Source organism: Macaca mulatta, chromosome 8 (assembly GCF_049350105.2).
Source record: "Macaca mulatta isolate MMU2019108-1 chromosome 8, T2T-MMU8v2.0, whole genome shotgun sequence".
Lineage (NCBI taxonomy): Eukaryota > Metazoa > Chordata > Mammalia > Primates > Cercopithecidae > Macaca > Macaca mulatta.
This window is the reverse complement of record NC_133413.1, coordinates 134092654-134119297: the sequence shown is the minus strand read 5'-3', so window position 1 is coordinate 134119297 and position 26644 is coordinate 134092654. Positions and strand designations below refer to the sequence as shown.

The 26644-nt window shown below is 45.7% G+C and overlaps 1 protein-coding gene across 2 annotated transcripts in view; it reads left to right on the top strand.

Moving 5' to 3' along the window:
* ANXA13 (annexin A13) overlaps positions 1 to 26387 on the top strand; it is a 58082-nt gene extending 31695 nt beyond the window's left edge. For both annotated transcript variants that reach the window (XM_001101072.4, XM_001101163.5), the window contains 9 exons: positions 3682 to 3776; positions 8483 to 8653; positions 11309 to 11342; positions 11449 to 11528; positions 13245 to 13313; positions 13740 to 13841; positions 18121 to 18196; positions 22438 to 22550; positions 25822 to 26387. In XM_001101072.4, coding sequence (XP_001101072.4) covers positions 3682 to 3776; positions 8483 to 8653; positions 11309 to 11342; positions 11449 to 11528; positions 13245 to 13313; positions 13740 to 13841; positions 18121 to 18196; positions 22438 to 22550; positions 25822 to 25941 — 860 coding nt within the window. In that variant the 3' untranslated portion in view covers positions 25942 to 26387. The remainder of the gene's footprint in view (positions 1 to 3681; positions 3777 to 8482; positions 8654 to 11308; positions 11343 to 11448; positions 11529 to 13244; positions 13314 to 13739; positions 13842 to 18120; positions 18197 to 22437; positions 22551 to 25821) is intronic.
* Positions 26388 to 26644: the final 257 nt, after the last annotated feature.

The window sequence follows — 26644 nt, the reverse complement described above, 5'->3', positions numbered from 1 at the left end:
TTCTGGGCTTGGCACCTGCCAGGATCCAGGCCTGAGAGGCCGAGGCCATCGTCTGGGACAGGGGTGGCCTGAATAGAAAGAAAGGGGTAGGTTCGAGAGATATTTACAAGAAAAAGAAATCCGTTTTGAAGTGAGATTTCTGACGCTCAAAGGTTTTTTTAAAAAATAAAAAAGATAATAATGTCATAGAATGAGCAATTGGATACCCATGATGGAGGCAAAGCTCTGAAGCTCTGGGAGGAAATGAAGGAGGACAACGTGAATCCCAGTGTTGAAACCAAGCCAGCACCAGGCAGGTAACTCACTCCTGCTATTTTTGCAAGTGAGCTCCTCCTAGAATTCTGTTTCTCCAATAGGAACAAAACAGCTAAATGTTCCCCGAGCTGTGGAGGTGAAAATACTCTTTGAGGTTAAGTGAATGATCCAAGGACCCAAAGGTTTGGAACACAGTTGTCACATCAGACCCCTGCTCAGGCCTGTCTTTCTAAGTCCCCTCTCTGTCTTTCCAAAGCGGACTCTGAGGGCTGGTGCTGGCGCAGAGGGAGGATTAAACAGCTCACATTTTTTTTTGCCAGGGCTCCCTTTTGTTCTCTTCCCCATCTCCAGCTAGGTTCCCTCCATTCATTTCCCATCCTCATGGCCTAGATTTTTCCTACTCTCAAGCCTTCCATCAAAATGCATTTGCACGATCTTGTTCCTTCAGGATCCTGATGGCTCAGCTGGGTGGCAGCCATCATCTAGGTCCACCCACCAACCAGAGCAAGACAGCAGTGAGTGGCACCATAACAGCACACACTGCCATTTAGTGGCCACTCCCTAGAGCCCAGGTGTCGGGCTCAGAATGTCAGTACTGCAGTCTTAGATAATCACTGCAATGATCCTGGAAATATACAGGTAAATAGCGTGCTGTGCCAAAACAGAGGAAGCAGAAACTTAACAAGTGTGGCTGAGATTAGGTGAGTAAGCCTTGGGCTGCTGTGTGCAGAGATGGATCTAGAAGAGAAGCATGACACCAAACTGCAGGAAGTCTCAACGCCACCGTAAGGGATTCTGATGTCATTGTAGGAGTCAAGAGGAATCATTAAAGGTATTTAAAGCATGGTGTGAAATGAACACATGCGAGCTTCCCAGGGTGGACTGCAGAGATCAGAGCCTGGTGTCGGGGTGGGGGCTAAAAACACGTAGGGCCTGTTAGGCAGTGACAGTAGGAATGAAGAAAAGGAACAGATGAAAGAGTTGTCTCATAGGTGAGATAGGCAGGACTTGGTAATATTTGAGAGTAAAAAAGACAGGTGGGCCCTCAAAGGTGACTTTGGATTTTCTCTAATCCAGGTGATGCCGTGTGCTGAGACAAAGGAACAGGATGGGGAATGGATTTAAAGATAGACAAAATGAGTTCGGTTTAAGCTACAGCGGAAGTTGAAATGCCTTGGGAGATCTGTAGGAAGCTGGCTACAGGCAGCTGGAAATAAGATCTGAACTCAGAGGAGAGATTAGGGCTAGAGGCACTGATCTTGGAGTCATCAGTAAAAGGGCGAAGGTCGCCTGGGAAAGGAGTGACTCCATTAGAGAGGAGAACTGAAAACCGAGTTTAAAAAGCCAGCAGAAGAATAAAAGCCAATCAAGAACGCTGAGAGGAAGGTGATGGAGAGGAGAAAGGAAGGACTGGGAAAGGAGGTACAAAGTCATCTAGGAAGGTGTTTTACTCAAAGAATTGTCAACCGCAGGCCAGGTGCGGCAACTCATGCCTGTGATCCTAGCACTTTGAGAGGCTGAGGCAGGTGGATCACCAGAGGCCGGGAGTTTGAGACCAGCCTGATCAACTTGGTGAAACCCCATCTCTACTAATAATACAAAAATTAGTCGGGCGTGGTGGTGGGTGCCTATAATCCCAGTTACACGGGAGGCTGAGGCAAGAGAATTATTTGAACCCAGGAGGTGCAGGTTGCAGCGATCATGCCACTGCGCTCTAGTCTGGGTGACATAGCCAGACCCTGTCTCAAAAAAAAAAAAAAAAAAAAAAAAGAACTCCCAACTGCAGAATTCAGATGCTGCAGAACAGTCAGGTACACGCAGGAACCGAGAAGAGGCACTGTGTTGTGCATCAGCTTCCTCATCTGTAAGAGCTTAGACTAGGTAGTCTCTGACGTTTCCTCCAGCTCCCATGATTGCTGACTGCTGTGCCTTGATCCCAGTGAGCTTGATCCCTGGGGTGAGCAATTCATGGAGTCTGGTCCCTGTGCACACCCTGCATGGATGTCAGGCAGTGCAGGGCGCGTGGTCATTTACATCCCCTGGTGTCCCGGGTTTCCGACGTGCACTCTCAGGACCACCACAGACTGGACCCACACTTGGATTCTCGCGTTTCATTCTATTGTATATTCTATTTCTATTCTATTGTATACTATTACCCCCATCTTACAGGTGGGAAAACTGAGACTTAGCAAGACAAATCACTTGCCCAATGTCATGCAGTCAGTACAGGGTGGAGCCATGATTTGAATCCAGCCTGAATAAATCTAATGTGGGGCTTGGTGATAAAACAGTCTTTCTCATTCCCACACTGGAAATACCTGGGTCATCTTTCTGATCCTGGTTTCTGGTTCAAACATGGATATTCCCCCCTTCTTTCTTATTCACTATAGTTTTCAGTACTGATCAAATTGCTGCCATAAGCTTATATTACTTTGAGCATCAGGGGGAAAAAAGCTTTTAAAAAAAAGCATAATTTAAAGGTAATAGGAGTTAAAAGGGGCAACCTCCCTTCATAGTTTCAATCAAGACTTCTCTCCTGAGATTAACAAATGTCCGGGTGGGGTTAATATTGTAACAGTTTGAGCCTATATCTTAACCTTGTTCATGCAATTGTAAGCACCCAGAGGCCAAAGAACAGGCCGTCTTTTTCTTTGTTGTTTTTAAACACATTTTTATTGAGATATAATTCATGCACCATATGATTCATCCATTTAAAGTGTTTAATTCAATAGTTTTTATTATACTCACAGATACGTGCAACCGCCACCATAGTCGATTTTAGAACATTTTTATCACTTCAAAAAGTAGCCCTGGACTCCAGCTACCATCCCCCTAGTATACTTCCAGCCTCTGTGTATTCTACTATTCCGGACTTTCATATGAATGGAATTATATAACATGTGATCTGCTATGACTGACTTCTTTCACTTAGCATAACGTTCTCAAGGTTCATCCATGTTGTAACATCTATCCGTAATTTATTCCTTTTTCTGACCAAATAGCATTCCGTTGTGTGGATACTCCACATTTTCTTTGTTCATATTCAGGTGATGAACACTGGGGCTGTTCCGCGTTTGAGCTATTATGAGTAATGCTGCTATGAACATTCACATACAAGCGTTGGGTGGATAAATGTTTTCATTTCCCTAGGAATAAAATTAAGGAACTGGCCATACTCGTTCCTCTTTCCACCACAATGCCTAGCACTGTGTGCCATGCACTGTGAGGCCTCAATGGCTATTTGACTAAGTGAGTGAAAAGAATACAGTTTTCAGCACAAGGCATCAAAGCTAAGGGTCCATTGGGTTCATAGATGCCTCCGCCCACCTTTAAACTGTGAGTCCTGGCTTCCTCACCCTGGACTAAAATAAACTTCCATCTTGTTTCTTGTTCACTGTGGCTTTGTTTGTTTCTCCTGCATTTTAGGAACCAATGAAGCAGCCATCATTGAAATCTTATCGTGCAGGACATCAGATGAGAGGCAACAAATCAAGCAAAAGTACAAGGCAACGTACGGCAAGGTGATTCCAGGGGTAGTCAGCAAGCACTCACCCAGCCGTGGCCTCGGCCATCTCGGCTTCCTCATGTCCCCATGGCCATACAGAATATCTTTATAGCTTTATTGAGTCAGCCTAGGAGGAAAACTGAAATCACCACTTAAAAGCATTAATGGAGTTCAGAAAAACTGAAATTGCTTTGTTAACTCAATAGCCTGTAAAATCAGTACTCTTAAACTCATTATTTCTTAAATTGACTTCATTTTTCTGTTAAGACCCTAGTGTTTTTTTTTTCACTTAATTTGGACTAACTGTACATATGTAGATAGATCAGTAATTTGAAAATCAGTTTCCACAAGTGAGTCTTTATACAGGAATTTTTCATAAGTGATTGTTACAGAAAACTACAAAAAAAAACCACCCTCCATTTCATTAAGCTATCAACACCTTTTTGTTTTACATTTTCTTTCTTTTCTTTCATTCTTTTTATTGTTGAAAATAATGTTATATAGAGAAGTCTTCAAGTATGCATTAGGCTTTCTTATTTCTTTATTAATATATAATGAACACAACTTAACCTTTTCTTAATGTCATTAGAATGATCATTATGCAAAATGAATATCAATTATTATGCTGTATTCTCATTTGTATTTATCAAACTTTTACCATTTCAATCCCTGTATGTATAAATAGATACATAGAAAGATGAAGATGGGTTTTCCTATTTATTTGATATTGAGCAGGTAACAATTGCTTCAGGCCTTGGTCTTTTCATGGATAGAAAGAAGAAGACAACTTAGCTCCCTTCTCAGGTTGCTGGGAGAACCAGTCAGGATAAGGCCAGTATGTACCAATACAGGAAAGCTATGATAACTATGATTGTTTCCATTTTACAACAACACACATCTAAAAAAAAAGAGAGAGAGAACCAGGACCCACATCCAAGTCTCACATCCAAGTCTTCCGACTTCAAGAACAGTATCCATTCCTGGAGGACCCAGTGCCATAAGTAGAGCTATTTGCTCATACACTAGATGGCCCAAATGGCTGTGCTTTTGTGCTTTTTCTGCTTCTCTCCTTACTCTTAGGCTCATCAATGTAATTTTTGATGAAAATAAGTGCATCTTCAGTTCAATTGCATTTAATTGAATGCATGAAGCTGAATTTTTTTTGTTTTGTTTTGTTTTTTTGAGATGGAGTCTCACTCTGTTGCCCAGGCTGGAATGTAGTGGCATAATCTTGGCTCACTGCAACCTCTGCCTCCCAAGTTGAAGCAATTCTCCTGCTTCAGCCTTCTGAGTAGCTGGGATTACAGGCACGTGCCACCACACCTGGCTAAGTTTTGTGTTTTTAGTAAAATTTTTCTATTTTAATTTTGGTTAGGCTAGTCTCAAATTCCTGAGACCTCATGATCTGCCCACATCAGCCTCCCAAAGTGGTAGGATTACAGGCATGAGCCACCGTGCCCGGTCTGAAGGTGAATTTTTATCCCTGTCAACATCCCTAATTCAAGTACCCTCCCAAGACACATTCACCCTACCAATATGAAAAGTCAGGCCAGGCAAGGTGGCTCACACCTGTAATCCCAACACTTTGAGAGGCCAAGGCAGGAGGATCGCTTGAGCCCAGGAGTTTGAGACGAGTTGAGACCTTCATCTCTACCAAAAGTAAAAAATTAGCTGGGTATGGTGGTAAGTGCCTGTAGTCCCTGCTACTCAGGAGGCTGAGGCTGGAGGGTTACATAAGCTCAAGAAGTTGAGGCCTCAGTGAGCTGTGATTGCACCACTGCACTCCAGCCTGGGTGATAGAGTGAGACCCTATGGAAAGGAAAGAAAGAAAAGAAAAGAAAAAAAAGAGAAAGGGAGGAGGGGAGGAAGGGAAAGAAGGGAAGGAAGGAAAGAAAAAGAAAGAACAAGAGAGAGAGAGAGAAAGAGAGAGAGGAAGAAGGAAAGAAAGAGAGGAAGAAGGAAAGAAAGAAAGAAAACTCAGATACAATGCTTCTTAATCTTTAGTCTAAAGAAGAGTAAATGGGTTCAAAGTGAAAGCCTAGGGATCCTGTTAAAACTTAAATGGGCATGTTCTAGCACAAAACTTTGTGATACTTCATTTGCCAATCATTTGCTTACTTTCTGGATCTCAGCTGTGTTTCAGAGAGCTGAGACTGCCAAAGAGATGATCTAGAATCCTAACATCACGAAGCTAGAAGATATTAGATATGATCCAATCTCAGCCCCGTGTCAGTTGACCTCCAAAGAGAATAACCATCCCATGGTAATACAGAGTTAGCAGGAAAACCAGGAGTAGAGCTGAGCTATCCCGAGCCTGCTACTCTGTCCAGACAGAATGTAAACACACAAGGATTTGTTGTAATGCCTGTGGCTTGTAAGAGTGGGAAGCTGGGATTTCTCTTCTCTGCAGCTGTATATCATGCCTACCTGGCCTGAAAATATATTTCCAATTTTTAGGTGACTCCACACCATAGAGTACTGACCACAGACCTGCCTTCACAAGATGCAGTGTTGGCTGGAGCAGCCACTGTGGGGCAGAGGCATAATATTACAGCCCCCTTGTAGGACTGCAGATCCCAGGGCTTTGGACAAAAATATTCTGGGTTTTTCTCCCAGGCCAAAAGCTCAGAGCTTCATTTGAGAAATAGTCTATTTCCCTCCTCTTAGAAAATTTTTTTCAGCATGGGAGATTAATGATAATAAGCATTTGTTGACCATTTAAAAAGTGTCAAGCACTATGCTCAGTATTGACAAGGATTGTCACATTTAATTCTCCAAATAACCCTGCGAGGTCAGTCTTGTACTGACTCCATTTTCTAGAGCTGAAAACTGACAGCTGGTGGAATTAAGTACATTTCCAAGGTCACAAAGCTGCTGTGGCTGTGTTCCTTGCCATCATACCACACTGCTGGGGAGCTGCCCACCCTATTCTATAGTTCGTGTCCTTGAAATGCCAGCTGGCCTATGGGCCTCCAATCTGAGCTATCCTAGGCTGTCGCTCCACGTGAAGGTCTTTGGTTTAAGTTGGGGCATTAACTACTCTAGGCAGGCTAATGCCCATCCTTGACCATTTATCCTGTTAAACCACATTGTCAGAGGGAGGCAGGGAGAAGGTAGTTAGTTCTCTTGTGAAAAGAAGGTGCTCAAAGAAAAGAGGAAGACAAGTGCTTGTCAGAATAGCTGCCAGGCTGGGGGTCGTGGTGGCTCACGCCTATAATCCCAGCACTTTGGGAGGCTGAGATGGGAGGATCACTTGAGCCTAGGAGTGTGAGATTAGCCTGGGCAACATAGCAAAAACCCATCTCTACACAAAAAGTTTTAAAAATTAGCCAAGCATGGCAGTGTGTACCTATAGTCCCAGCTACTTGGGAGGCTGAGATGGGAGGATCATCTGAGCCTGGGAGGTCGAGGCTGCAGTGAGCCATGATTGCACCACTGCACTCCAGCCTGGGTGACAGAATGAGACCCTGTCTCAAAAAAAAAACAAAACAAAAAAGATGCCAGTAAGAATTCCATGTACTTCCCCTTCTACACACCTGCGTTCTTCCTCATGTGTGTCCCTTCCAGGATATAGCGAGATAACTGAAGTGACGATATAGGCCGTCAGTCTTCCCATGACAATCCTCTTTATCCCTGTTGTCCTCTGCAATTGCTAATAGTGCCCCCTTCCAAACTGAAAAACATCCCGATTTGGATGACAAATTCTCCGGTCCTAGAGATAACAGCCCTGTATTTCAGTCCTTCCTAGCTGAATATTTGGGGAAAATGCTTCATCTTCTCAGGTTCAACAGGTCTTGAGGGTTTTTCAGCGATCTTGAGGACTGGCTGAAAAAGCTCTCTGAGCCCTCAAATGTTCTGCAGATACTGTTGTTATTGTGATGCATCAGCGAGGTCTCCAGCCCTGAGCAGGGAGCTCCTCTTTGCCCGCCCTGGGGGAAGGTGGTTGGGCAGCTGAGAGCAGGTTGCATGTTCTCAGCAGGGTGCAGGTTCTCAGCAGGGTACATGTTCTCAGCAGGTTGCATGTTCTCAGCAGGGTGCATGTTCTCAGCAGGTTGCATGTTCTCAGCAGGGTGCAGGTTCTCAGCAGGTTGCATGTTCTCAGCAGGGTGCAGGTTCTCAGCAGGTTGCAGGTTCTCAGCAGGTTGCATGTTCTCAGCAGGGTACATGTTCTCAGCAGGTTGCATGTTCTCAGCAGGTTGCAGGTTCTCAGCAGGGTGCAGGTTCTCAGCAGGGTGCAGGTTCTCAGCAGGATGCATGTTCTCAGCAGGTTGCAGGTTCTCAGCAGGTTACATGTTCTCAGCAGGTTGCAGGATCTCAGCAGGGTGCATGTTCTCAGCAGGTTGCATGTTCTCAGCAGGTTGCAGGTTCTCAGCAGGGTGCAGGTTCTCAGCAGGGTGCAGGTTCTCAGCAGGATGCATGTTCTCAGCAGGTTGCAGGTTCTCAGCAGGTTACATGTTCTCAGCAGGTTGCAGGTTCTCAGCAGGATGCATGTTCTCAGCAGGATGCATGTTCTCAGCAGGGTGCATGTTCTCAGCAGGTTGCAGGTTCTCAGCAGGTTGCAGGTTCTCATCAGGGTGCATGTTCTCAGCAGGTTGCAGGTTGGCAGAATTCATGTCCACAGCACCTTTCTTGTCAACCATGAGCACTTGCAATGGTGCAAGCAGACACCTGCCCCTCTCCTCCTGGGCCATTCCCAGCAGGTCTCTCACTGTCTTCCACCAGGAGCTGGAGGAAGTACTCGAGAGTGAGCTGAGTGGAAACTTCAAGAAGACAGCGTTGGCCCTTCTGGACCGCCCCAGCGAGTATGCCGCCCGGCAGCTGCAGAAGGCTATGAAGGGTTTGGGGACAGATGAGTCTGTGCTCATTGAGGTCCTGTGCACGAGGACCAATAAGGTCAGTCCCAGCTGAGCCCACAAGGGAGCATCACACACCCGGTAGAGATGGTTGCAGACCCCAGAAGGAACCCTACGTCCCAGCAAGCTATCCATGGAGTGAGCAGGTGTTTGGGGAGACATATGTGTGCTTGGTCCATGTGGGAGGACATCTCTTCCAGTCTTCCAGAGGTCAGTCTTGGTGTTGCTGCCCCTTGACAGAATAGATCTTTCCAGAAGAGCTGTGTCCAGCGAGTTTCTTCTTTTCTAAACGGATGCTTTTATATGCAGGAGGCACAATTCTACTTTCCCCACCCAGCCTGATTTTGTGGCTCTTCCGACATGAAAAATCAACAAGCAGCACAAGCATGTCTGTGCTGCTGCCTGGGCCATGGCAGTCAGCTAGCATAGGGTACAAAAGAGACTATAATGAGGAAGAGAGGTGAGCGGTGCTGGGGGATGCCAGTGAACACCTCAGTGGCTGCCAGCACTACCCTGAAGGGTTGTGTGTCCTTCGGTCATCAGACAGAGGGATGTCCCCCGGGCACATGCCACCTTTGCAGGGGCTGAAGAGAGCGTTTGTTAAGGCACAGGGGAGAACTATTTGTCTCTGGCTCCAGAAGCCAGGAGAACCAAGGGACTCATCAAGAGTCAAGAGGGTTCACAAATAATTCATAGGAGAGACCCCTCCCTCTTCAGTAACCATGCATGACAGCAGAATGCGGCAGCCCAGCAAGGAAAATGCCAGAGAAGCCCAACATTCTTGAGGCCTCTCAGCAGGAAATAGAAGCAGAGGTTGGAGCAGACAGCAGGCAAAATGCGAACAGTGTCCTGACACAAAAAAGGCTGGAGAAGGCCTGGGTGCTGGGCCCCGTTCACGCTGCTGAGCCACTTTTCCCGAAGTGCCACCAGGGTCCAGGCTACCGCTGCAAACCTTTTCCGGAGCATCCCTGGATTTCTTTTCTCCCCACAAGATAATAAAAATCCTCCATTTCAAGGAGTCAGGTTGGGATGGTGCTTTTGAGGAGGGTTAGCACAGGCTCCCCCAGGAGTGTGAGTTGAGGCCAAGAGGCACACAACTTCCCCCACTCAGCATCTACCCTTCCCAGAAGCACCAAGGTCCCAGCAGGGAGGCAGTCAACGCTAGGGCAGTCAGCACCTGCCTTTGTGAAAAGGTTAATTTTAATAGTATTTTTCAGGCCAGGTACAGTGGCTCATGCCTGTAACCTCAGCACTTTGGGAGGCTGAGGCAGGAAGATCACTTGAGGTCAGGCGGAGTTTGAGACCAGCCTGGTCAACATGATGAAATCTCATCTCTACTGAAAATACAAAAATTAGCCAGATGTGGTGCCGTGCATCTGTAGTCCCAGCTACTTGAGAGGCTGAGGCAGGAGGATCGCTTGAACCCGGGAGGCAGAGGTTGCAGTGAGCCGAGATTGTGCCACTGCACTCCAGCCTGAGCGACAGAGGGAGACTTCGTCTCAAAAATACATTCATATATATTTTTCTACTCTTATGTGACCATAGCTTTTTCTAAGGTCCTGGCTTCAACCAATAAGCAAGACCTATCTATCAGTCAAATAGATCTGATGGGATGAGAAGAAAAACCTGCAGAGAGCAGGTGCCAGGTTCAGGCAGCTCCTGGTCGTGGATTGGAAGGAGAAAAGGGAGGGAGCTGCACAAGCACAAGTGATTAGCCTCCCCCAGCACCTGGCCTGCCCCTCCCTCCCGCCCAGGAGTGCAGCAGCGAGGCTCCCCACCGCTTTCTCCCCATCACCACCTTCTCCCAATCACCACCCACTGACTTTCATTTTAACCAGCTTGGTCGGGGCTGGGGGTGGGGGCGGGGACGGGGCAGGAAGCCTGCTCTTACATGCTGCTGGTTCAAGTGTAAACTGAGGCAGCTCCTGAGTGCACCCCTTGGCACTAGACATTGAAATATAAAGCCGTTCCTCCAAGAACACACCCTTGAGAGAAACTAGCACTCCTGCACGCAGCCAGTTTGTTACTGAATGAAGCCTTGTTTGAAGAAGAGAAAACTTGGAAATGACCTAAGCATCCGTCAATATGAGGTTGGCTGAGTAAACCACAGCTTATGGCAGCATGGAATATTGTGTGTCCCTTTAAAAAACTCTAGGTGACTATCCATGTACAAGTAGAGCTGGATCTCCAGGACATTATTATTGAGAGAAAAACTAAGTCAAAGAATCATAGGTACAGTATTCCACCTGCTAAACACACGACACCTATACAATTCTATCTGTTTTCAGTAGCGCATATATATACAAATGCAAAAAAAAAAAATTTGTGTATATCTTTCTGATACGCACCGAACTTCTAACATGGGTTACCTGAGTGGGGGAGAGAGAGTGAGACCAGGTGAGGAGGTGGTGAAAGAGTTAGCCTAGCTGTAAGCTTCTCATATTGAAAGAAGGAGAATGTATGCATTTGTTACTTGTGTGTTTGAGATGTTTGCAGAGAGAGAGGGGCCCGTCACATCCCCAGGGACTCGCTCCAGGCATGCGCCCTGGACCTGTAGGGATGACCATCTTAAGAGGAAGTCTGGAAGGCACCCTGTGTCCAGACATGGTCTCACGCCTCTTCTCTCTGTATCTCTGTGTCTTTTATTGATTAATCCCTCCTTGGAGTATTGATTTTTTTTAATTACCTTTCCTAGGAAATCATCGCCATCAAAGAGGACTACCAAAGGCGTAAGTGACATTTCATCCTGGCTTTGAATAAAGTATGTTTCTTTCAAAATACCTCTGGGAAACTAAATCATCTGCTTTCTTCCCACCTTTTTTACTTCCGTCGAAGTATTTGACAGGAGCCTCGAATCCGATGTCAAAGGTGATACAAGTGGAAACCTAAAAAAAATCCTGGTGTCCCTGCTACAGGTGAGAGTAAAGAGGTATCACCTGTTTTATCATCTTAGGAAAGAATCCTTGGCAACATGGCACCATGACGAAAAAGGGTAACGTAGATAAACATTTCTTTCTTATATTAAAAATGTTATTGAGGGATCATCAACACATGCTCCATCAGCCCAGCTCTGGTGAAATTATATTCAATTGGGATTACTTCCATATAAACAATCTGCCTAGTCATTGGCAGTTTACAATCCCTCTTTGTAAATGAATCAGCTCATTAAGCATCACTTTGTCATTTTGCCAATGAGGAAATGTAGGCCATGAGAGGGTGGGTAACCTGCCCAGGTTCATGCAGCCAGTGGCAAGAACCAGACCATCTGACCCCAAGCAGGGCCACTTCCACAACACAACTCTGCAATTACTCCCAGCATTCACTGGATCCTGGGCCTGTAAGAACTACCACAAGAAACTCAGCCAGGACACCAGGGCTTTCAGAATTGGCCCTGCTGGGACACAGTCCCCCCAGGACCTCTACACAGACACATCTGTATTCTCATGGGCACACCCATCTTTACAAGCTCTGTGCATTTTCTCTGTTTTGTTTCTCCCAATGGGATACACTGACAGCAGAGAACAGGAGAGAGAGGCTTCCACCGCAGCAGGAAGGCTGCTTACGTTTTCTCTTGCTGCAGAACAAATCGCCACAAACTTAGCACCTCAAAACAACATAGATCTATCGTCTCACAGTTTCCATGCGTTAGGAGTCCAAGTAGTACCTTGGAGATCCAGCTGGGGAATATTTGGGTTCGCTTTGGTCACGTTCTCAACAGGCTGAAATCAAGGTGTCGCCCACAGCTGCCATCTCATCTGAAGCTCAGAGTCTTCTTCCAAACTCATTAATTGTTGGCAGAATTCATTTCCTTATGGTTGTGTTTGATGTCCCCATTTTCTTGCTGTTGAGCAGAAGCTACTGTCAGCTCCTAGAGACCGCCAGCAGCTCCCTTCCACACGGTCCCCCAGGGCAGTGTACCACATGGCTGTTGGTTTCTTTCAGTCCAGCAGCAGCTCATCTCTCTGACTTCTTCCACCTCTGACCTTTTAAGAAGAGCTCACTTGATTGGATCAGGCTGACCAAGGATAATCTCCCTTTTGGTGAACTCAACTGATTGGAGACCTGAATTATATCTGCAAAATTCCCCTTTGCCATTGAATATAACACAATCACAGGAGCAACATCTCCTCATATTCATAGCTCTCACCCACACTCAAGGGAAGGGGATTACACAAGGATGTGGACCACTGGGTCATCCTAGAATTCTGCCCACCGCAAAGGGCTCAAGTTAGACTTCCATGACCAACTCTCAGGGTTCTTTAGCACTGGTACCTTGAGTGGTGAAATCTGATCTTTTGAAACGAAGAGGACTTGCTTTCCAATGGACTCACTCTAGGGAAAATCAGAGATCGCTCTCAGTCTGCTCATAGGTCAATGGGGTTTGTGGGTGAGTCTGGTTTCTACAAAAAAAAAAAAAAAAAAAAAAAAGGCAAAACCAAGTGTTACCACAGAAGCTACTCGGTTTATCCATTGTGCCCAAAAGATGGCAGCAAAGAGCGGGTGTTGCCTCCTTGCCAGGCTGACCTGAGCCGAGCTGAGAAAGAACTCAGCTCTTTCTCCAGTACTTTGTCTTTTTCTTTTCTGTGGTCAAGCAGGAATGCAAGTTAATAACAATGTGTCAATTTTTCTAGGCTAATCGCAATGAAGGAGATGACGTGGACAAAGATCTAGCTGGTCAGGACGCCAAAGATCTGTATGATGTATGTGTGCAGACATGCCAGTCTCTGCAAATTCTTTTTCTTTAATTTATTAGCATTATTTTCAACAAATGTTTATTTCATGCAAAGAGGAGTTACTTGGGAAATAAGTATGACCTTTAAGAAACAAAGATATGCTTATATCTTTATAGATCACATATCTAGTCTCCATGAATCTAAATGAGTGCTTCCTATTCTTATACTCTGGGGTTGACCACATCAGATCCGTTTTGGAACAAAGAATGGCATAAACAATATAAATAAGTATGTGAAATACATTTGTGGGTTAGAAGCTGAAAGTGCTTAGTCCATTTGACTTCTATTCAATGCATAGTTTATAATTTCCTGTAAGTGAGGCCTGGTCACGGCACTGTATAATCAGTCTTTTCACAAAAGCCTTTTTCAAAGTGTTTGTATTTGACCCTTGAGGCAGGGGAAGGCCGCTGGGGCACTGATGAGCTTGCCTTCAATGAAGTCTTGGCCAAGAGGAGCTACAAGCAGTTACGAGCCACCTTTCAAGCCTATCAAATTGTAAGTCATAAAGTATTAGGGCAAAAGAGTTCACTCTGAAAGTGTCTTAAGTTATTTCCAAAAGAAGCCAAGATCTGCAATAAGGAATTGGGGATCTTTTACAACAGTAGTTCTCAATTGGAGGCGATTTTCCTACCCAGGGAATATTTGGTAATGTCTAGAATTATTTGGAGTTGTCGCAGTTGGGGGTGGTGGTCCTGGCATCGAGTGAACAGAGGCCTGGGATGCTGCTAAACAGCCTGCAGTGCACAGGACAGCCCACCACAAAGAATCGTCCAGACCCAGATGTAGTACCCAGGCTGGAAACTGGCTGCACAACAGAGCCCAGGGAAGCAAGTGTCCCATTCAGCAGCAAAGCTTCAGAGTCCAAGAGCCCAGGTGCAAATCCTGGGTCTACCACTGGCAAGTGACCAAATCTCTCCATCCTCTTTTGTAGAACAGGGACCATGAACATCATCTTCACACCCCCAGAGTGATTTTAAGGTTAAATAAGATAAAGACTCAGAATAGTAGCTGGCATGTGGCAAGCATACTAACGTTTGCTATTATTACTCCAGTTTCCAGTTGGCTAACAGTGCCCACCATTCTCAAGACAGATATGATGTACCTCAAAGATAGGCTCCAGAAAAGATGCACATACATTGTATTTTAATCCCAGGATAAATTTAAGCCCACAAGGTGAGTTAGTTATTTCAAGGCCCTTAGCAGTAAGTCCTTCCCTGAGAAGCAGTCTTTACTTGCAAAATGCCTGGAGTGGAATATCAGAATTTTTTTTTTTTTTTTTTGGCATCCTATTTTATATGTGTAGAGGCCTTTTACCTATTCAAAGCACTTCTATGTTCTGTGTCTCACTCAATTTCACAACAACACCATAACTATAATGTAGGCTGAACAGCTATTGTGACCCACAACTGCTGGACAGGGAAAGTCTGTTGAGTGAGGAACCATCTGTAACTTATCAGGACCACACAGCAAGTCGGTAGCAGAGAGTGGATGAGAACTCCAAGATTCCCCGACCTGAGCTCCTACCTCAGCTGAAGCTGGCTGCTCCTCATTCCAAATAGCATTTCCTATGTGTTGCCAGCAGATAAAAAGACAATAAAGCTTTGGAATTTTATCATGACTGTATATAAACCTTTAGGGCCCGCTCCTTTCAAAACGTGCCCAGAGTCATGATCAAAGACAGCCGACCCTGCACTCCCCGGGTCTCTGTTCCTGGAGCTGTGTAGCCTCTGAGCTGGAGGACTTCTCTGTGACCGAGAGCCTCTTCCCACACTACAGGGTCCACAGATGGAGTTTCTGGGTACATGCATGTATATGTGTGTGTGTGTGTGTGAGTGTGTATGACTCTCTACCTGAAAGTACAGTCTCCAGGCTAATATCTCAAAGTTGATCCTGAAACAGCAGCATCAGCATCACTTGAGAATTTGTTTTAATTGAGAATTCTCAGTCCCCACCAGACCTACTGAATCAGCTTCCCTGGGGCTGGGGTCTGACCATCTGTGTTACAGCAGGTGCTCCAGGTGATTTGTTTGAATGTATACAGTTTAAGAAGTCAGCTTTAGGCTACAGCCATATGTCCTTGTGCGAGTTATTAAGGGTCCTGTGCCTCGGTTTCCCAAACTGTAAAATAGGGATAATAGTACCTACTTCATCGGGTTAATAAGGATTAAATGAGTTAACGGAAATAGGCACTTAGTACCTGGCATGCAGTAGGCGTTCAATGAACATTAGCAATTGTCAGGAGTCTCCCTGGGTGAACAAACGGTGCCAAAAATCAGAGCTAAAGCTTACATGTACAATAAGGTAATCTACGGATTTGATGATTATTTACATGAAACCAGCGCTAAAATGCTATCTATTCATCCATTTCAAAAGCCTTGCTCAAGCGTCATTCTTGATATTTATTGCTGATGCTTTTAGAGTTCAGCCTGCTCTTAGACCCTGGTTCTATGAGTTTTCTGATGGCTTCTGACCAAAAGCACAGAGATGCTAGTCTGAGATCACTGGAGTTTCTTATGTAGCATGAGTCATCCTGGCTTAGGGTTGAATTTTAATTTTCAGCACAAAAACTCAAGGTTTTGCCATTTATTTATGCTGTAAGCCTGAGTTTTAACTTCTGACACTCCCAGCAATCCCAGGCCAAGCAACAGAGTTTCCCAAACTGCTGCATCATGCAGGATTACATTACAGTCTCCAATGTTACCAAATATGAAAGACTTATATAGCTATAAAGCCAAAGGAAAGTCCCGAAACAGGGCTCAGCATAAATGGCAGGTACGCATACCCATATCCCCCTTTGCTGTCTCCCCACTGTGTGCCTCACGCTTTGCCCCTCCCCTGTACATGTTCCCCATTCCATGCCAGAGGGTTCAGCCCTCTAACTCTATCATCAGTGCCAAAGCACAGAAGGCTCTGCTGTCAGCTGCTGTCCATTTGGGGAAACCGATTTTCAAAGAAAGAAATGTCTCCACTGCTCCTCTAATAACCTCCCTGCAGGCATTGCTGCCTGTTTAACTAGTCTTAGAGACTTGTTTGGAATCTACCCTCATAATGTATTTTTCTATTGAGATCAGAAAACCTGCTTCTGTACAAAGAGCCCCTAAGAATCATGTTGCAGTAACTGAAATGAGAAGTATCCAAAGTTCAGTCCCAACAGCTTGGGCCAGACCATTGTTTCAGATTGTGTCCCACGGAGATGCCTCAGCAGCTACCAGGAGTGGGGTGGGGCAGGAAGGACACAGGGCAGTACCTTCTTGGTGTAGTGTGTGAATAGCGCCTCCTGGAGTTGTGCAAGGAAAAAACCTGAGAGGGCAAAACCGTGGTATTGATGCCAATGGCTAGGGAAAGAAGCCCCCTCCCACCTCCCAGCACAACTCTGCTTTCTGCTTTCATCTGTTTTGTAGGTTGAGATTCTACAGAAAATTTAAAATCCCTGTTCTAGCCTGGTATTAACAATAGAAATGGAAAATGGTTTAATGTGAGGATTTTTTAAAGTAAACAAGACCTGTGTGAACAAAGTGTTCTCTTGAAGTATGATCTCAGTCTACAGAACAAGAACCTTGTTTCTGGGAAAGGGATACCAGTCCCTTCCAAAATAATGACTCCCACATCAAACCCAAGAAAGACTGGGGGCAGCTAAGGAAGGGACAGTTCCCCCACTCTTCTAATCTGCTTTCTATTGCCACACACCAAGGCCTCCAGATACACAAACAATGACTAGGAGATCAAGCAACAGGGCTTCATTCAATCTGGACACAGTTCCTCCCCCGACATATATTGTGCTTACATCACAAAGAACATTTTGTTTACCTGTGTTTTCAAAATAAACCACATCAACTCCACTGGTGCATACTCAAAGTCCCCAATTATTTATAGAATCAATTGTGTCATATCCTCAAAAGATAATTTCTAAGAAAGAAGTTTCAGTATTTGTAATGCGTAATTGCATCTCCCCAAACCCAGCAAAGCATTCTCCTTTCTCTTTATGTGCCTGCCCTGAGCTTGGCCTGGGCAGTATTTGTGTTAAGGATAGTCACAATTTACTCTGAACTTCAGCTTCTGTAAATATTTAGAAAGAAACCTAATGTGTAATGCTGTGCAGAGCGATATGTGAGCCAGTGGTGAATATAGGATTATTTGGAATCACCCCAGAGTGAAGACAAGTGGCATTTTGATGTGGTCAGCTGCTCCCCCCCACCCCCCGCCCCCGTTGGCTTCCAGCTCTTGCAGACCCTCCCTCTTAGGAACTTTAGATCAAGTTGTTATCATGAACTTCACCATCCCTACTTATTTCACTCAAACTGTGACTAAGTCCCTGGTGCCAAGACAAGGGAGAGGATGGAGGTGCATGTCAGATGATCATAACCACAGCCTCCTGGGAAATTGAAACTGGAAAGGGTGAAGAACACATGGGAACTAAACTACACATCAATGTTTAAAAAAAACTATGATTATAGTATACATTAATTGTTTCTCCACTCCCAAATTTTACAGATGAGGAAATTGAGATTGAGGGAGTGGCACTAACTAAGGTCAAATCCATTAGGGGTCAAATCCATTAGGAGTCAAATCCAGACTGACTCCTCAGCAATGAGAGCCCCCTCTCGAATGGATGGCAAACACCCCGATCCTACAAGGCAAGAGTCGGGATAGGAGTTCCCTAAAGCCACAGGACTAAATCTGGAAAAATTTAGTGCTTTTTGTAGAGGAACAACCCCAAGAGTACCAAGGTCAAAGGCAAACCTGGAATAACAGCTGATTTTGGTTTTCTCTGCAGCTCATTGGCAAAGACATAGAAGAAGCCATTGAAGAAGAAACATCAGGCGATTTGCAGAAGGCCTATTTAACTCTCGGTAAAGTAAAGTTCGGAGAGTTCTTGTCTTAGGTTGGGCTGCCTGGAACCAGACTCAGACAGAGGTTTGTGTGTAGGAAGATTTGAGGGAATAGCTTTTGGGGGTCAACACATCTAAGCAGCACCGAGCAAGAGAGAGAGTGACTGTGATGTAGTTGCAACAGGGGCGCTGCTGATCCCACAGAAAGCTTGGAAGCTGGGATGTCCAAAGTGGAGCAAGGGGGCCAGGCTTTTGCACCCCACATCAGCCAGTCATGTAACACTGGCTGTACCAGGGGAGCATGCGCAACTTTGGGCAAGCCAGCTCTCTCCCTTGGAGGGAGATTCCTGGGGAGGGACTCAGCTGTGAATGACTGCCTTGATCCTGAATAGGTGTCTGAGTGGCACACCACAGCATCCATTGCAGTCCTGCTGTATTAGTCCGTTTTCATGCTGCTGATAAAGACATGCCCAAGATGGGGTAATTTATAAACAAAAAGAAGTTTAATGGACTCACATTAAACTTCCACGTGCCTGGGGAGGCCTCACAATCATGGTGGAAGATGGAAGGCACATCTTACAAGGTGGCAGACAAGGCAGAGTAAGACCCAAGTGAAAGGGGAAACCCCTTATAAAGTCATCAAATCTCATGAAACTTATTCACTAACGTGAGAACAGTATGAGGGGAAACCACCTGCATGATTGAATTATCTCCCACTGGGTCCCTCCCACAACGTGCAGGAATTGTGGGAGCTATAATTCAAGATGAGATTTGGGTGGGGACACAGCCACAACGTATCACCCACTAACACCAGGGGTCCCTGAGTGCACCTGTCAAAGCCTAGGACCGTTATCCAGTTTCAGGCAGCCTGATGGCTCACAGGTTTCTTTTTCCATTGGGTTCCTTTCAGTGTTTTCAAAGAATGAAGTTTGTTTGGAAAGAGAGGGGAGGGAGATCAGATCTTGATCGTGCCAACCAAACCCCAGGACCTCCTCTCCAGGTGTTGCCCAAAGGCAGGAAATAGCAGAGAGATGGGCATGAAGCTGTGTCTGGCAGGCTCCTTCTTTCTTTCTGCAAGCCCTGGAATGAAGGCATTGTGCATTGTCCACACTCCTGTGGTGAGGAATCCAGGGCCCCAACCCAAATGGCAGGAGCAATGGAGAGACCTGTCCTCCGAAGAGGAAGAACCAAATAAGCAGCCCTGGAAGTTAAAAAATGTGCTCTAGTTGCCAAACTCTTTTGTTTGGTTTCTTTGGGGTTTTTTTGAACAATGTCAGCAATTGATTTTTTTTAATCCATCCTTATTTTGCATTCAACGAGCAAGACCTCTGCTGTGATATCCGGAGGCCTAAAAATCTTTGGTGTTACTCATGACCCATGCTGGGTATATACACGAGCCCTGGTATAAGTGACTGTGCTTAGGGCCTTAAGCCATTTATGCTGGAGGTTGCAATTTTTTGAATTGCAGACATGTGTGAAAAATTCAGACCTTGGCGATGACCTTGAGCAGTAGGATATAAATAACTCCCACATGCTTAGTATTCCAATAATGGAACATTAGGCATAATTAAGAAGAGGCTTGAGTAGATAATGGGATCTACTCACGGCCCAGTTCTGAGGCTCTGCGTCCTTGCTTGTTGTACTTGCAGTATGAAAATCGGGAAAACAACAGAGTGTAGTCAGAAGATGGTATTACAATTATTCAATGATTTAACATTTACTCAACACAGGCCGGGGCCCAGGGTTTGCGCTGGGTGTGGGGATAAGAGGTAAATAAGGCCAGTTCTTGCTCTTAAGGAGCCTAAACTCATGGTGGATTTTAAGCTGGTGGGTACAAATCTATAGATTAAGCTAAAGATGAAAATAAAAACGAAGAGCAAAGAGGGTACGGATGAAGGAAAAGCCAAGTCCCTGGGGTTGGGGACCGCACACTCTAAGAGTGGGCTGTACTCCAGTGGTAGCAAAGGCCAAAGTGATTAGAAGAGACCTTGAGAATAAGCACACAAATACCAGAATACGGCTTCATGACTATTTTCTAGACACTTCCCACCCCACTCCCACCTAACTGATAGCGATGCCAGTTTATGACTAACATCTAGGAGCAGGGAGCTGAGGTCAAATGGCTCCCACCACATGTAGCCTCTGGAGCAGCATTTCTCAAAGTGAGGTCCATGGACCCCCTGCCTCAGAATCACCTGTTACAATGCAGGTTCCTGGGCCCCACTCCAGGTTCCCATTGAGAACCTCCAGGAAGGGAGCCCGGGAAGCCACACTTTTACAAACTGTCCAAGTGACTGAGTTATACTCACTGAAGTTCAGGAACTTGCTCTGAAGGCAAAGGGGAGCAAGATACAGAGCACCGGACTGGCTGTCCTTTCTGCCACTTGCTGTGAAGAGTCTTTCTTTCTTTCTTTCCTTCTTTCTTTCTTTTTTCTTTCTTTCTTTTTCTTTCTTTCTCTTTTTTTCTTTCTTTCTTTCCTTCCTTCCTTCTTTTCCTCCCTCACTCCCTCCCTCCCTCCTTTCTTCCTTCCTTCCTTCCTTCCTTCTTTCAAGACATAGTTTCACTCTGTCACCCAGGCTAGAGTGCAGTGGCACAATCTTAGCTTACTGCAACCTCTGTCTCCTGGGTTCAAGGGATTCTCGTGCCTCAGCCTCCACACCTGGCTAATTTTTGTGTTATTAGTAGAGATGGAGTTCCACCATGTTGGCCAGGCTGGTCTCGAACTCCTGACCTCAAGTGATCCACCGGCCTTGGCCTCCCAAAGTGCTGGGATTACAGGTGTGAGCCACCGTGCCTGGCTGCAGTGAAGAATTTTATTCCACATCTTCTCTGGCTATCCCTGCCCAGCCTTTTGAGGGATTCCTGCTGCTGCTAACAACAGAGGTTGTTCCCCAAGCATAGATTATAGACAGGAGAAATGTTGAGAGTTTTCTTCCCAAAAAGCAGGTAGAAGGAATGTCAAGGGAGAAGACCCCTGGGCACGAGCGGAACACAGTGACTTCAGGCAGACAACGATCCCCGCATCAAATCGCACTGTACAGAAGAGGATTTTCAGGAAAGCTTTGTGGTGCTCACTAGCTCAAATTGTCTGGGGACCACAGTGAGTCTCGAATATGCTACTCCCCAAAGTAGCGTGCAAGTTTCCCCTGAACCACCAATCCAGCAGCTTTTGGGTTGTTCTCAGGAGAAAGAGGCCAGACATTGTTTCTTTTTCAGTGTGATTTTCTTTTCCATTGAAACTGTGGCAGCTGCCACATGGCCTGTAAAAGGAGACTGGTTCCCAGCCCAGACTCTGCTTCCCGAACTCTGCTCCTCTCCCTTGCTTACAAGCATCAATCACACAGACGGTCCCCTAGATAACAACAGTCCCATTACGGGACACAGTAAGGTTGCGCATTCCACATTTATGCCAATCACTTACTGTTAATCACTAACATCATCAAGTGTTCTAGAGAAATGTTAACAGCCTAAAGGGCAATTTTTTTTTTCCTCTAACGTGTTAGTCATGATGGATCCATTTGAGCCTGGGAGGAGGGGAAGGAATTATTTATTCCCAGGAGAAGAGATGCACCCTATCACCTGCTTGATGAATAGAGACCATGCTTCATTAAGCTGTGGACAGATCAAAGCTGGAAGGCAAGGGGAGGCCAGGAAAGAGCAAATAGCAGCATCGTAGGAAAGTGATCTTTAAAAAGGATCAAACATTTCATCAAGTCCACATCCCAGACTGCAAACCAAAAGTTCGTGGGGAACCTGGAAAAGGTTCAGAGATGAGGCTTACAAAACAAACCCAGTGAGGAAAAACAAAGGGTAGGGAGGTTGTTGAGCATAGGAGAGCGGGCGGCTGTCCAACTGGATACATTGTCAAGATGATGAAGTTTTATTCCAGAAGGTTGCTGGCCAATCTGTTTCCCTTCAGAACCCTATGACAGCACCAGAGATTTCACTTCGATAGGAAAAGTTATTTCTGCTGGGAAATAATGAGAATAATGGACGTGGCCGGGAGGGCCTGAGGATGCCACAGCTCTCCTCTAGAAGGTCTTCAGGGGACAGGAGAGGAGCTCTGCCTGAAGTTTCCAGGTGCTCTGACCAGGGAATCTTCTGAATCTCATTTCACAACAGTGTCAAGTCAGCTCCTTTCAAACCTCTGCCTCACCATCCAGTCAGTTCAAAGGGCAGCCAGGTGACACTTAGGGGGGGTCCCCAGGTCATTCCACAAAATGTGAAAGCCTCACACTCTCTTTTCCTTCGTCCTGCCCAGTGAGATGTGCCCGGGACTGCGAGGGCTATTTTGCTGAACGTCTGTACAAGTCGATGAAGGGTGCGGGGACAGATGAGGAGACGTTGATTCGCATAATCGTGACCAGGGCCGAGGTAAGACACTCTCCGACTCCAAAGAGGCGGCTGCAACTTCTCTTTTTTCCACCACTGATGTCATCAACAAATAGTTTCTATTAAGGGCCTATTTACAGAAAAAGTAAAACAGAGACAGCCCTTGCCTTCCCAGAATTTGCAGAAGACATCGTGCTCTGCTTCAATCTGTTTCTTTTTGTAAAAATACAATAATGGTCGTTGCTTCTTTTTTTGTCCTCTGTGGCTCCGGAGAGCTCACGGAGGGGTGCAGAGGCAACCCTGTTGAGCAGTTCTCAGGGGCTGCAGCTATGCACGGCTCCATGTTAAGGAAGACAAAACAAAGACACTTGAAAGAGGTCAGCCAGCAGCAGGGACAAAAAGAGAATGATTTCCGATTTCCTGAGCGAGGCCTTTCCTTAACTGAACACACTGCAGAAGCAAGCACATCAGTGTAAGGCAATGGTTCTCCATCTTGTTAAAAACTATTGCTCCTCTAAGGAGCCCTTTTAGACACATGTGTGTCTTCATTGCCATCCCTTCCCCCCAAGAAATGTTAACACCAGAGATAACACTACAAATCTGTTTATATACCACGTGGATATCAGTGCTTCATACATAAAAAGATTAAGGGTTTTTTCACCCCCTAAAAGTCAATTTGTGCTTGCTCTCGGAAAATGTGTGTGTATAAGGAAGAGAAGGGAGAGGAGGAGCCAACCGCTTGGGAGCAGCCGTCAAGACCACAGCTGGCCGGGCGCGGTGGCTCCTGCCTGTAATCCCAGCACTGTGGGAGGCCGAGGTGGGTGGATCACCTGAGGTCGGGAGTTCGAGACCAGCCTGGCCAACATGGTGAAACCCCATCACTACTAAAAACACAAAAATTAGCTGGGCATGGTGGCACACGCTTGTAGTCCCAGCTACTCAAGAGGCTGAGGCACAAGAATTGCTTGAACCCAGAAGGTGGAGGTTGCAGTGAGCCGAGACGGCGCCACTGCACTCCAGTCTGAGTCACAGAGCGAGACTTGATCTCAAAAAAAAAAAAAAAAAAAAGTCACCGCTAACACTTTGGGATATGGGGCCACAGACAGAAGGAGGTACAAAGTAAAGCGGAAGTGGCATTGCATCGGCAGCAGGAGAAGCCTTGGGGAATGAAGTGGAACTAAGCACTTGAAAACCACAGACATCTGCCCTCAAAAAAAAAAAAAAAAGTTCTTAAATGAAGGGGGAGGTGAAGGGGGAGGGACACCAACCCAAATTCTGATCCATGGCTTCTTAACACATAATACTTAACATCTGACTCTGTTTTTAAATATAACTTTGCAATAAGACAGTTCTTGCGTTTTTATTTCTATTCCTGGAATTTCTTCTCCCCTCCTTTCTCCTCCTCCACAACTCGTCTTTTTCTATTGAAGGCCACGTCTCTCTCTCCCCTCTTCCCCTTTGCCAGTCTCTCTGCTCCTGCCATGGCTCTGCCTCTCTCCTCCATGGTGCCAAACCCCTCTCCCTCCTTCCTCTCCAGGTCTTCTGCCTTGTCTGTATCTCTGTCTCTTAGCAACTCAACCTCCAGCCAAAGTCACTAAGAGATGAGGGATCTTGAGGGACTCAAAGGGGGCAGGTTGAACACAACGAAGACCCAGGATTCCAAAAGACCCCCAGAGAGACTGGATCCATCCAAAGGGCTTGTGAGGGTTCCATGATCACTCCGGCGTGGCCCACAGAGTGTTTTATTCCAAGAAGCTCTGTCTCAGAATCAGCCACACGTCCTGGGCCACCTCAACATGTGGGCAGTTCCCTCCGAAGGCTTCAGACCTAGCTAGATATAGTAGTTTGACCAGATTTCCTAATCTCCCAAAGCCACATGGCACTAGAACACCCCATCCCACCCACCTCCACCTTCCTGCCCCTGCCCCTGCCCCAGCCCCAGCACGGGGCAAGAAACCAAGCAGTGGGGCAGGGGGACACACAGGCTGGGGGAGAGACAGATGCCACCTGTCTCCTGTAGCGTCGGCCACCTGCTCAGCATCCACTGCAAACCCTCCCTCACTCCCCTGCATACTCCCATCCTGATCATTTCTCTCACTCTCTCAGCTCAGCCCTCTCACTGGGGCAGGAGAAGAAAGAGTCAGATCCCTGAGCCACACTTTTTGGGCCTGGTGTACAAGGCAGGGTCTAAGCCAAAAAAGAACAGAAAAGAAAGACTCCTGGTTAAACAGAGTTCTCTGCTTCTTTTATGAGATCCATTATGTTCTACCTGGAATTACATCTTTTCTGATACAAGTATCACCTCCTTTGCTAGGCTGTAAACATCTATTGGCAGAGCAATGTTTGAATTCATTTTTCTCCTGCGTCCTACCATCACTTCCAGCACCTAGGTTGTTCAAGCTTCCGGTGAATTACACTCACAAGAAATCCTACAAGTTGATAGTGATTTGGATTGTGTTGACTGGTACTAATCTCCTTGCTAATCAGGGTATGAGGGAAAAACTGCTTAATTGCTTAATTCCACATCTCTGTGTTGACAATTTTCTTAACTTTATACCAGGTGTCAAGCAACTACAGCCTGCAGGCCAAGTCGGGCTCATGGCCGAGTTGTGTACAGTCCTGCTAGCTTAGGGCGATTCATTTTCAAATAACTCTTAAAACTCAAAAGAAAAACAATACTTTGTAATGTGTAAAAACTGTATGAATTTCAAGAGTTTTAGGGCCGGGCACGGTGGCTCATGCCTGTATTCCCAGCACTTTGGGAGCTGAGGCGGGTGGATCACCTGAGATCACGAGTTCGAGACCAGTCTGGCCAACATGATGAAACCACGTCTCTACTAAAAATATTAAAAAAAAAAAAAAAAAATAGCCAGGCAGTGGTTGACTGTAATCCCAGCTACTTGGGAGGCTGAGGCAGGAGAATTGCTTGAACCCGGGAGGTGGAGGTTGCAGTGAGCCGAGACCACACCATTGCACTCCAGCCTGTGCAACAAGAATGAAACTCCATTTCAAAAAAAAAAAGAAAGAAAAGAAATTTGAGAGTTTTAGTGGAACACACACACACACACACACACACACACACACACACGGACACCTCTGCAACCTTTGGGGAACTGACCTCTGCCTTCCCTTTCCTGATCACAAAATTGAAATAATGTGATAAAGGAAATAATGATAGGAAATAAAGCCCTATCTCAAAGGGCTGTTTTAAGGCGTGAATGAGCAAATGAATATAACGTGTGGAGAAGAGTGCCCACTGTTTGTGAACACACCACAAATGTTCTTGTCTCCATTGCTGTTATTTTTTCTACAGGTAGACCTTCAGGGGATCAAAGCAAAGTTCCAAGAGAAGTATCAGAAGTCTCTGTCTGACATGGTTCACTCAGACACTTCCGGGGACTTCCGGAAACTGCTGATAGCCCTCTTGCACTGAGCCAAGCCAGGGCAATAGGAACACAGGATGTAACCGCCTTTGTCAAGAGCACATTCCAAATCAAACTTGCAAATGAGACTCCTGCACAAAAACCCTCAAGAGTCCCGGATTACTTTCTCGGCAGCTTAAGCGGCGCAGCCAGGCCAAGCTGTTTAAGTTAAGGGCAGCAACGTTAAGATGCGTAGGCAGGGCACCTTGAACTCTGGCTTAGCAAGCATCTGGGCTGCCTCTTCACTTTCTTTTAGCATGGTAACTGGATGCTTTCTAAACACTAATGAAATCAGCAGTTGATGAAAAAAACATGCATTTGTAATGGCACATTTAGAAGAATATGCATCACACAAGTAAGGTACAGGAAAGACAAAATTAAACAATTCATTAATTTTCCTTCTATGTGTTCAATTTGAAAGCCTCATTGTTAATTAAAGTTGTGGATTATGCCTCCATTAACTGCTTTTCCAAAGATTGTCTTGATAAGTTTGGGCTCTTGTCTTGGAAATATGAGACTTGTGAAATTCAAACATACATTTTTTAGTGGTCACTAATCAAGGCTAGTCATAAGGAAACAATTCACTTGCTTTTGTAAAATGTAACTAAGGGTAAAATCCCCTAATCTGCTACCTTGTTTAACTGGGTTTTATTCTCTAGACATTTGACCCACTTGAGTCTTTCGTCTGATCTTCAAATACAATTAAGCTGAGCA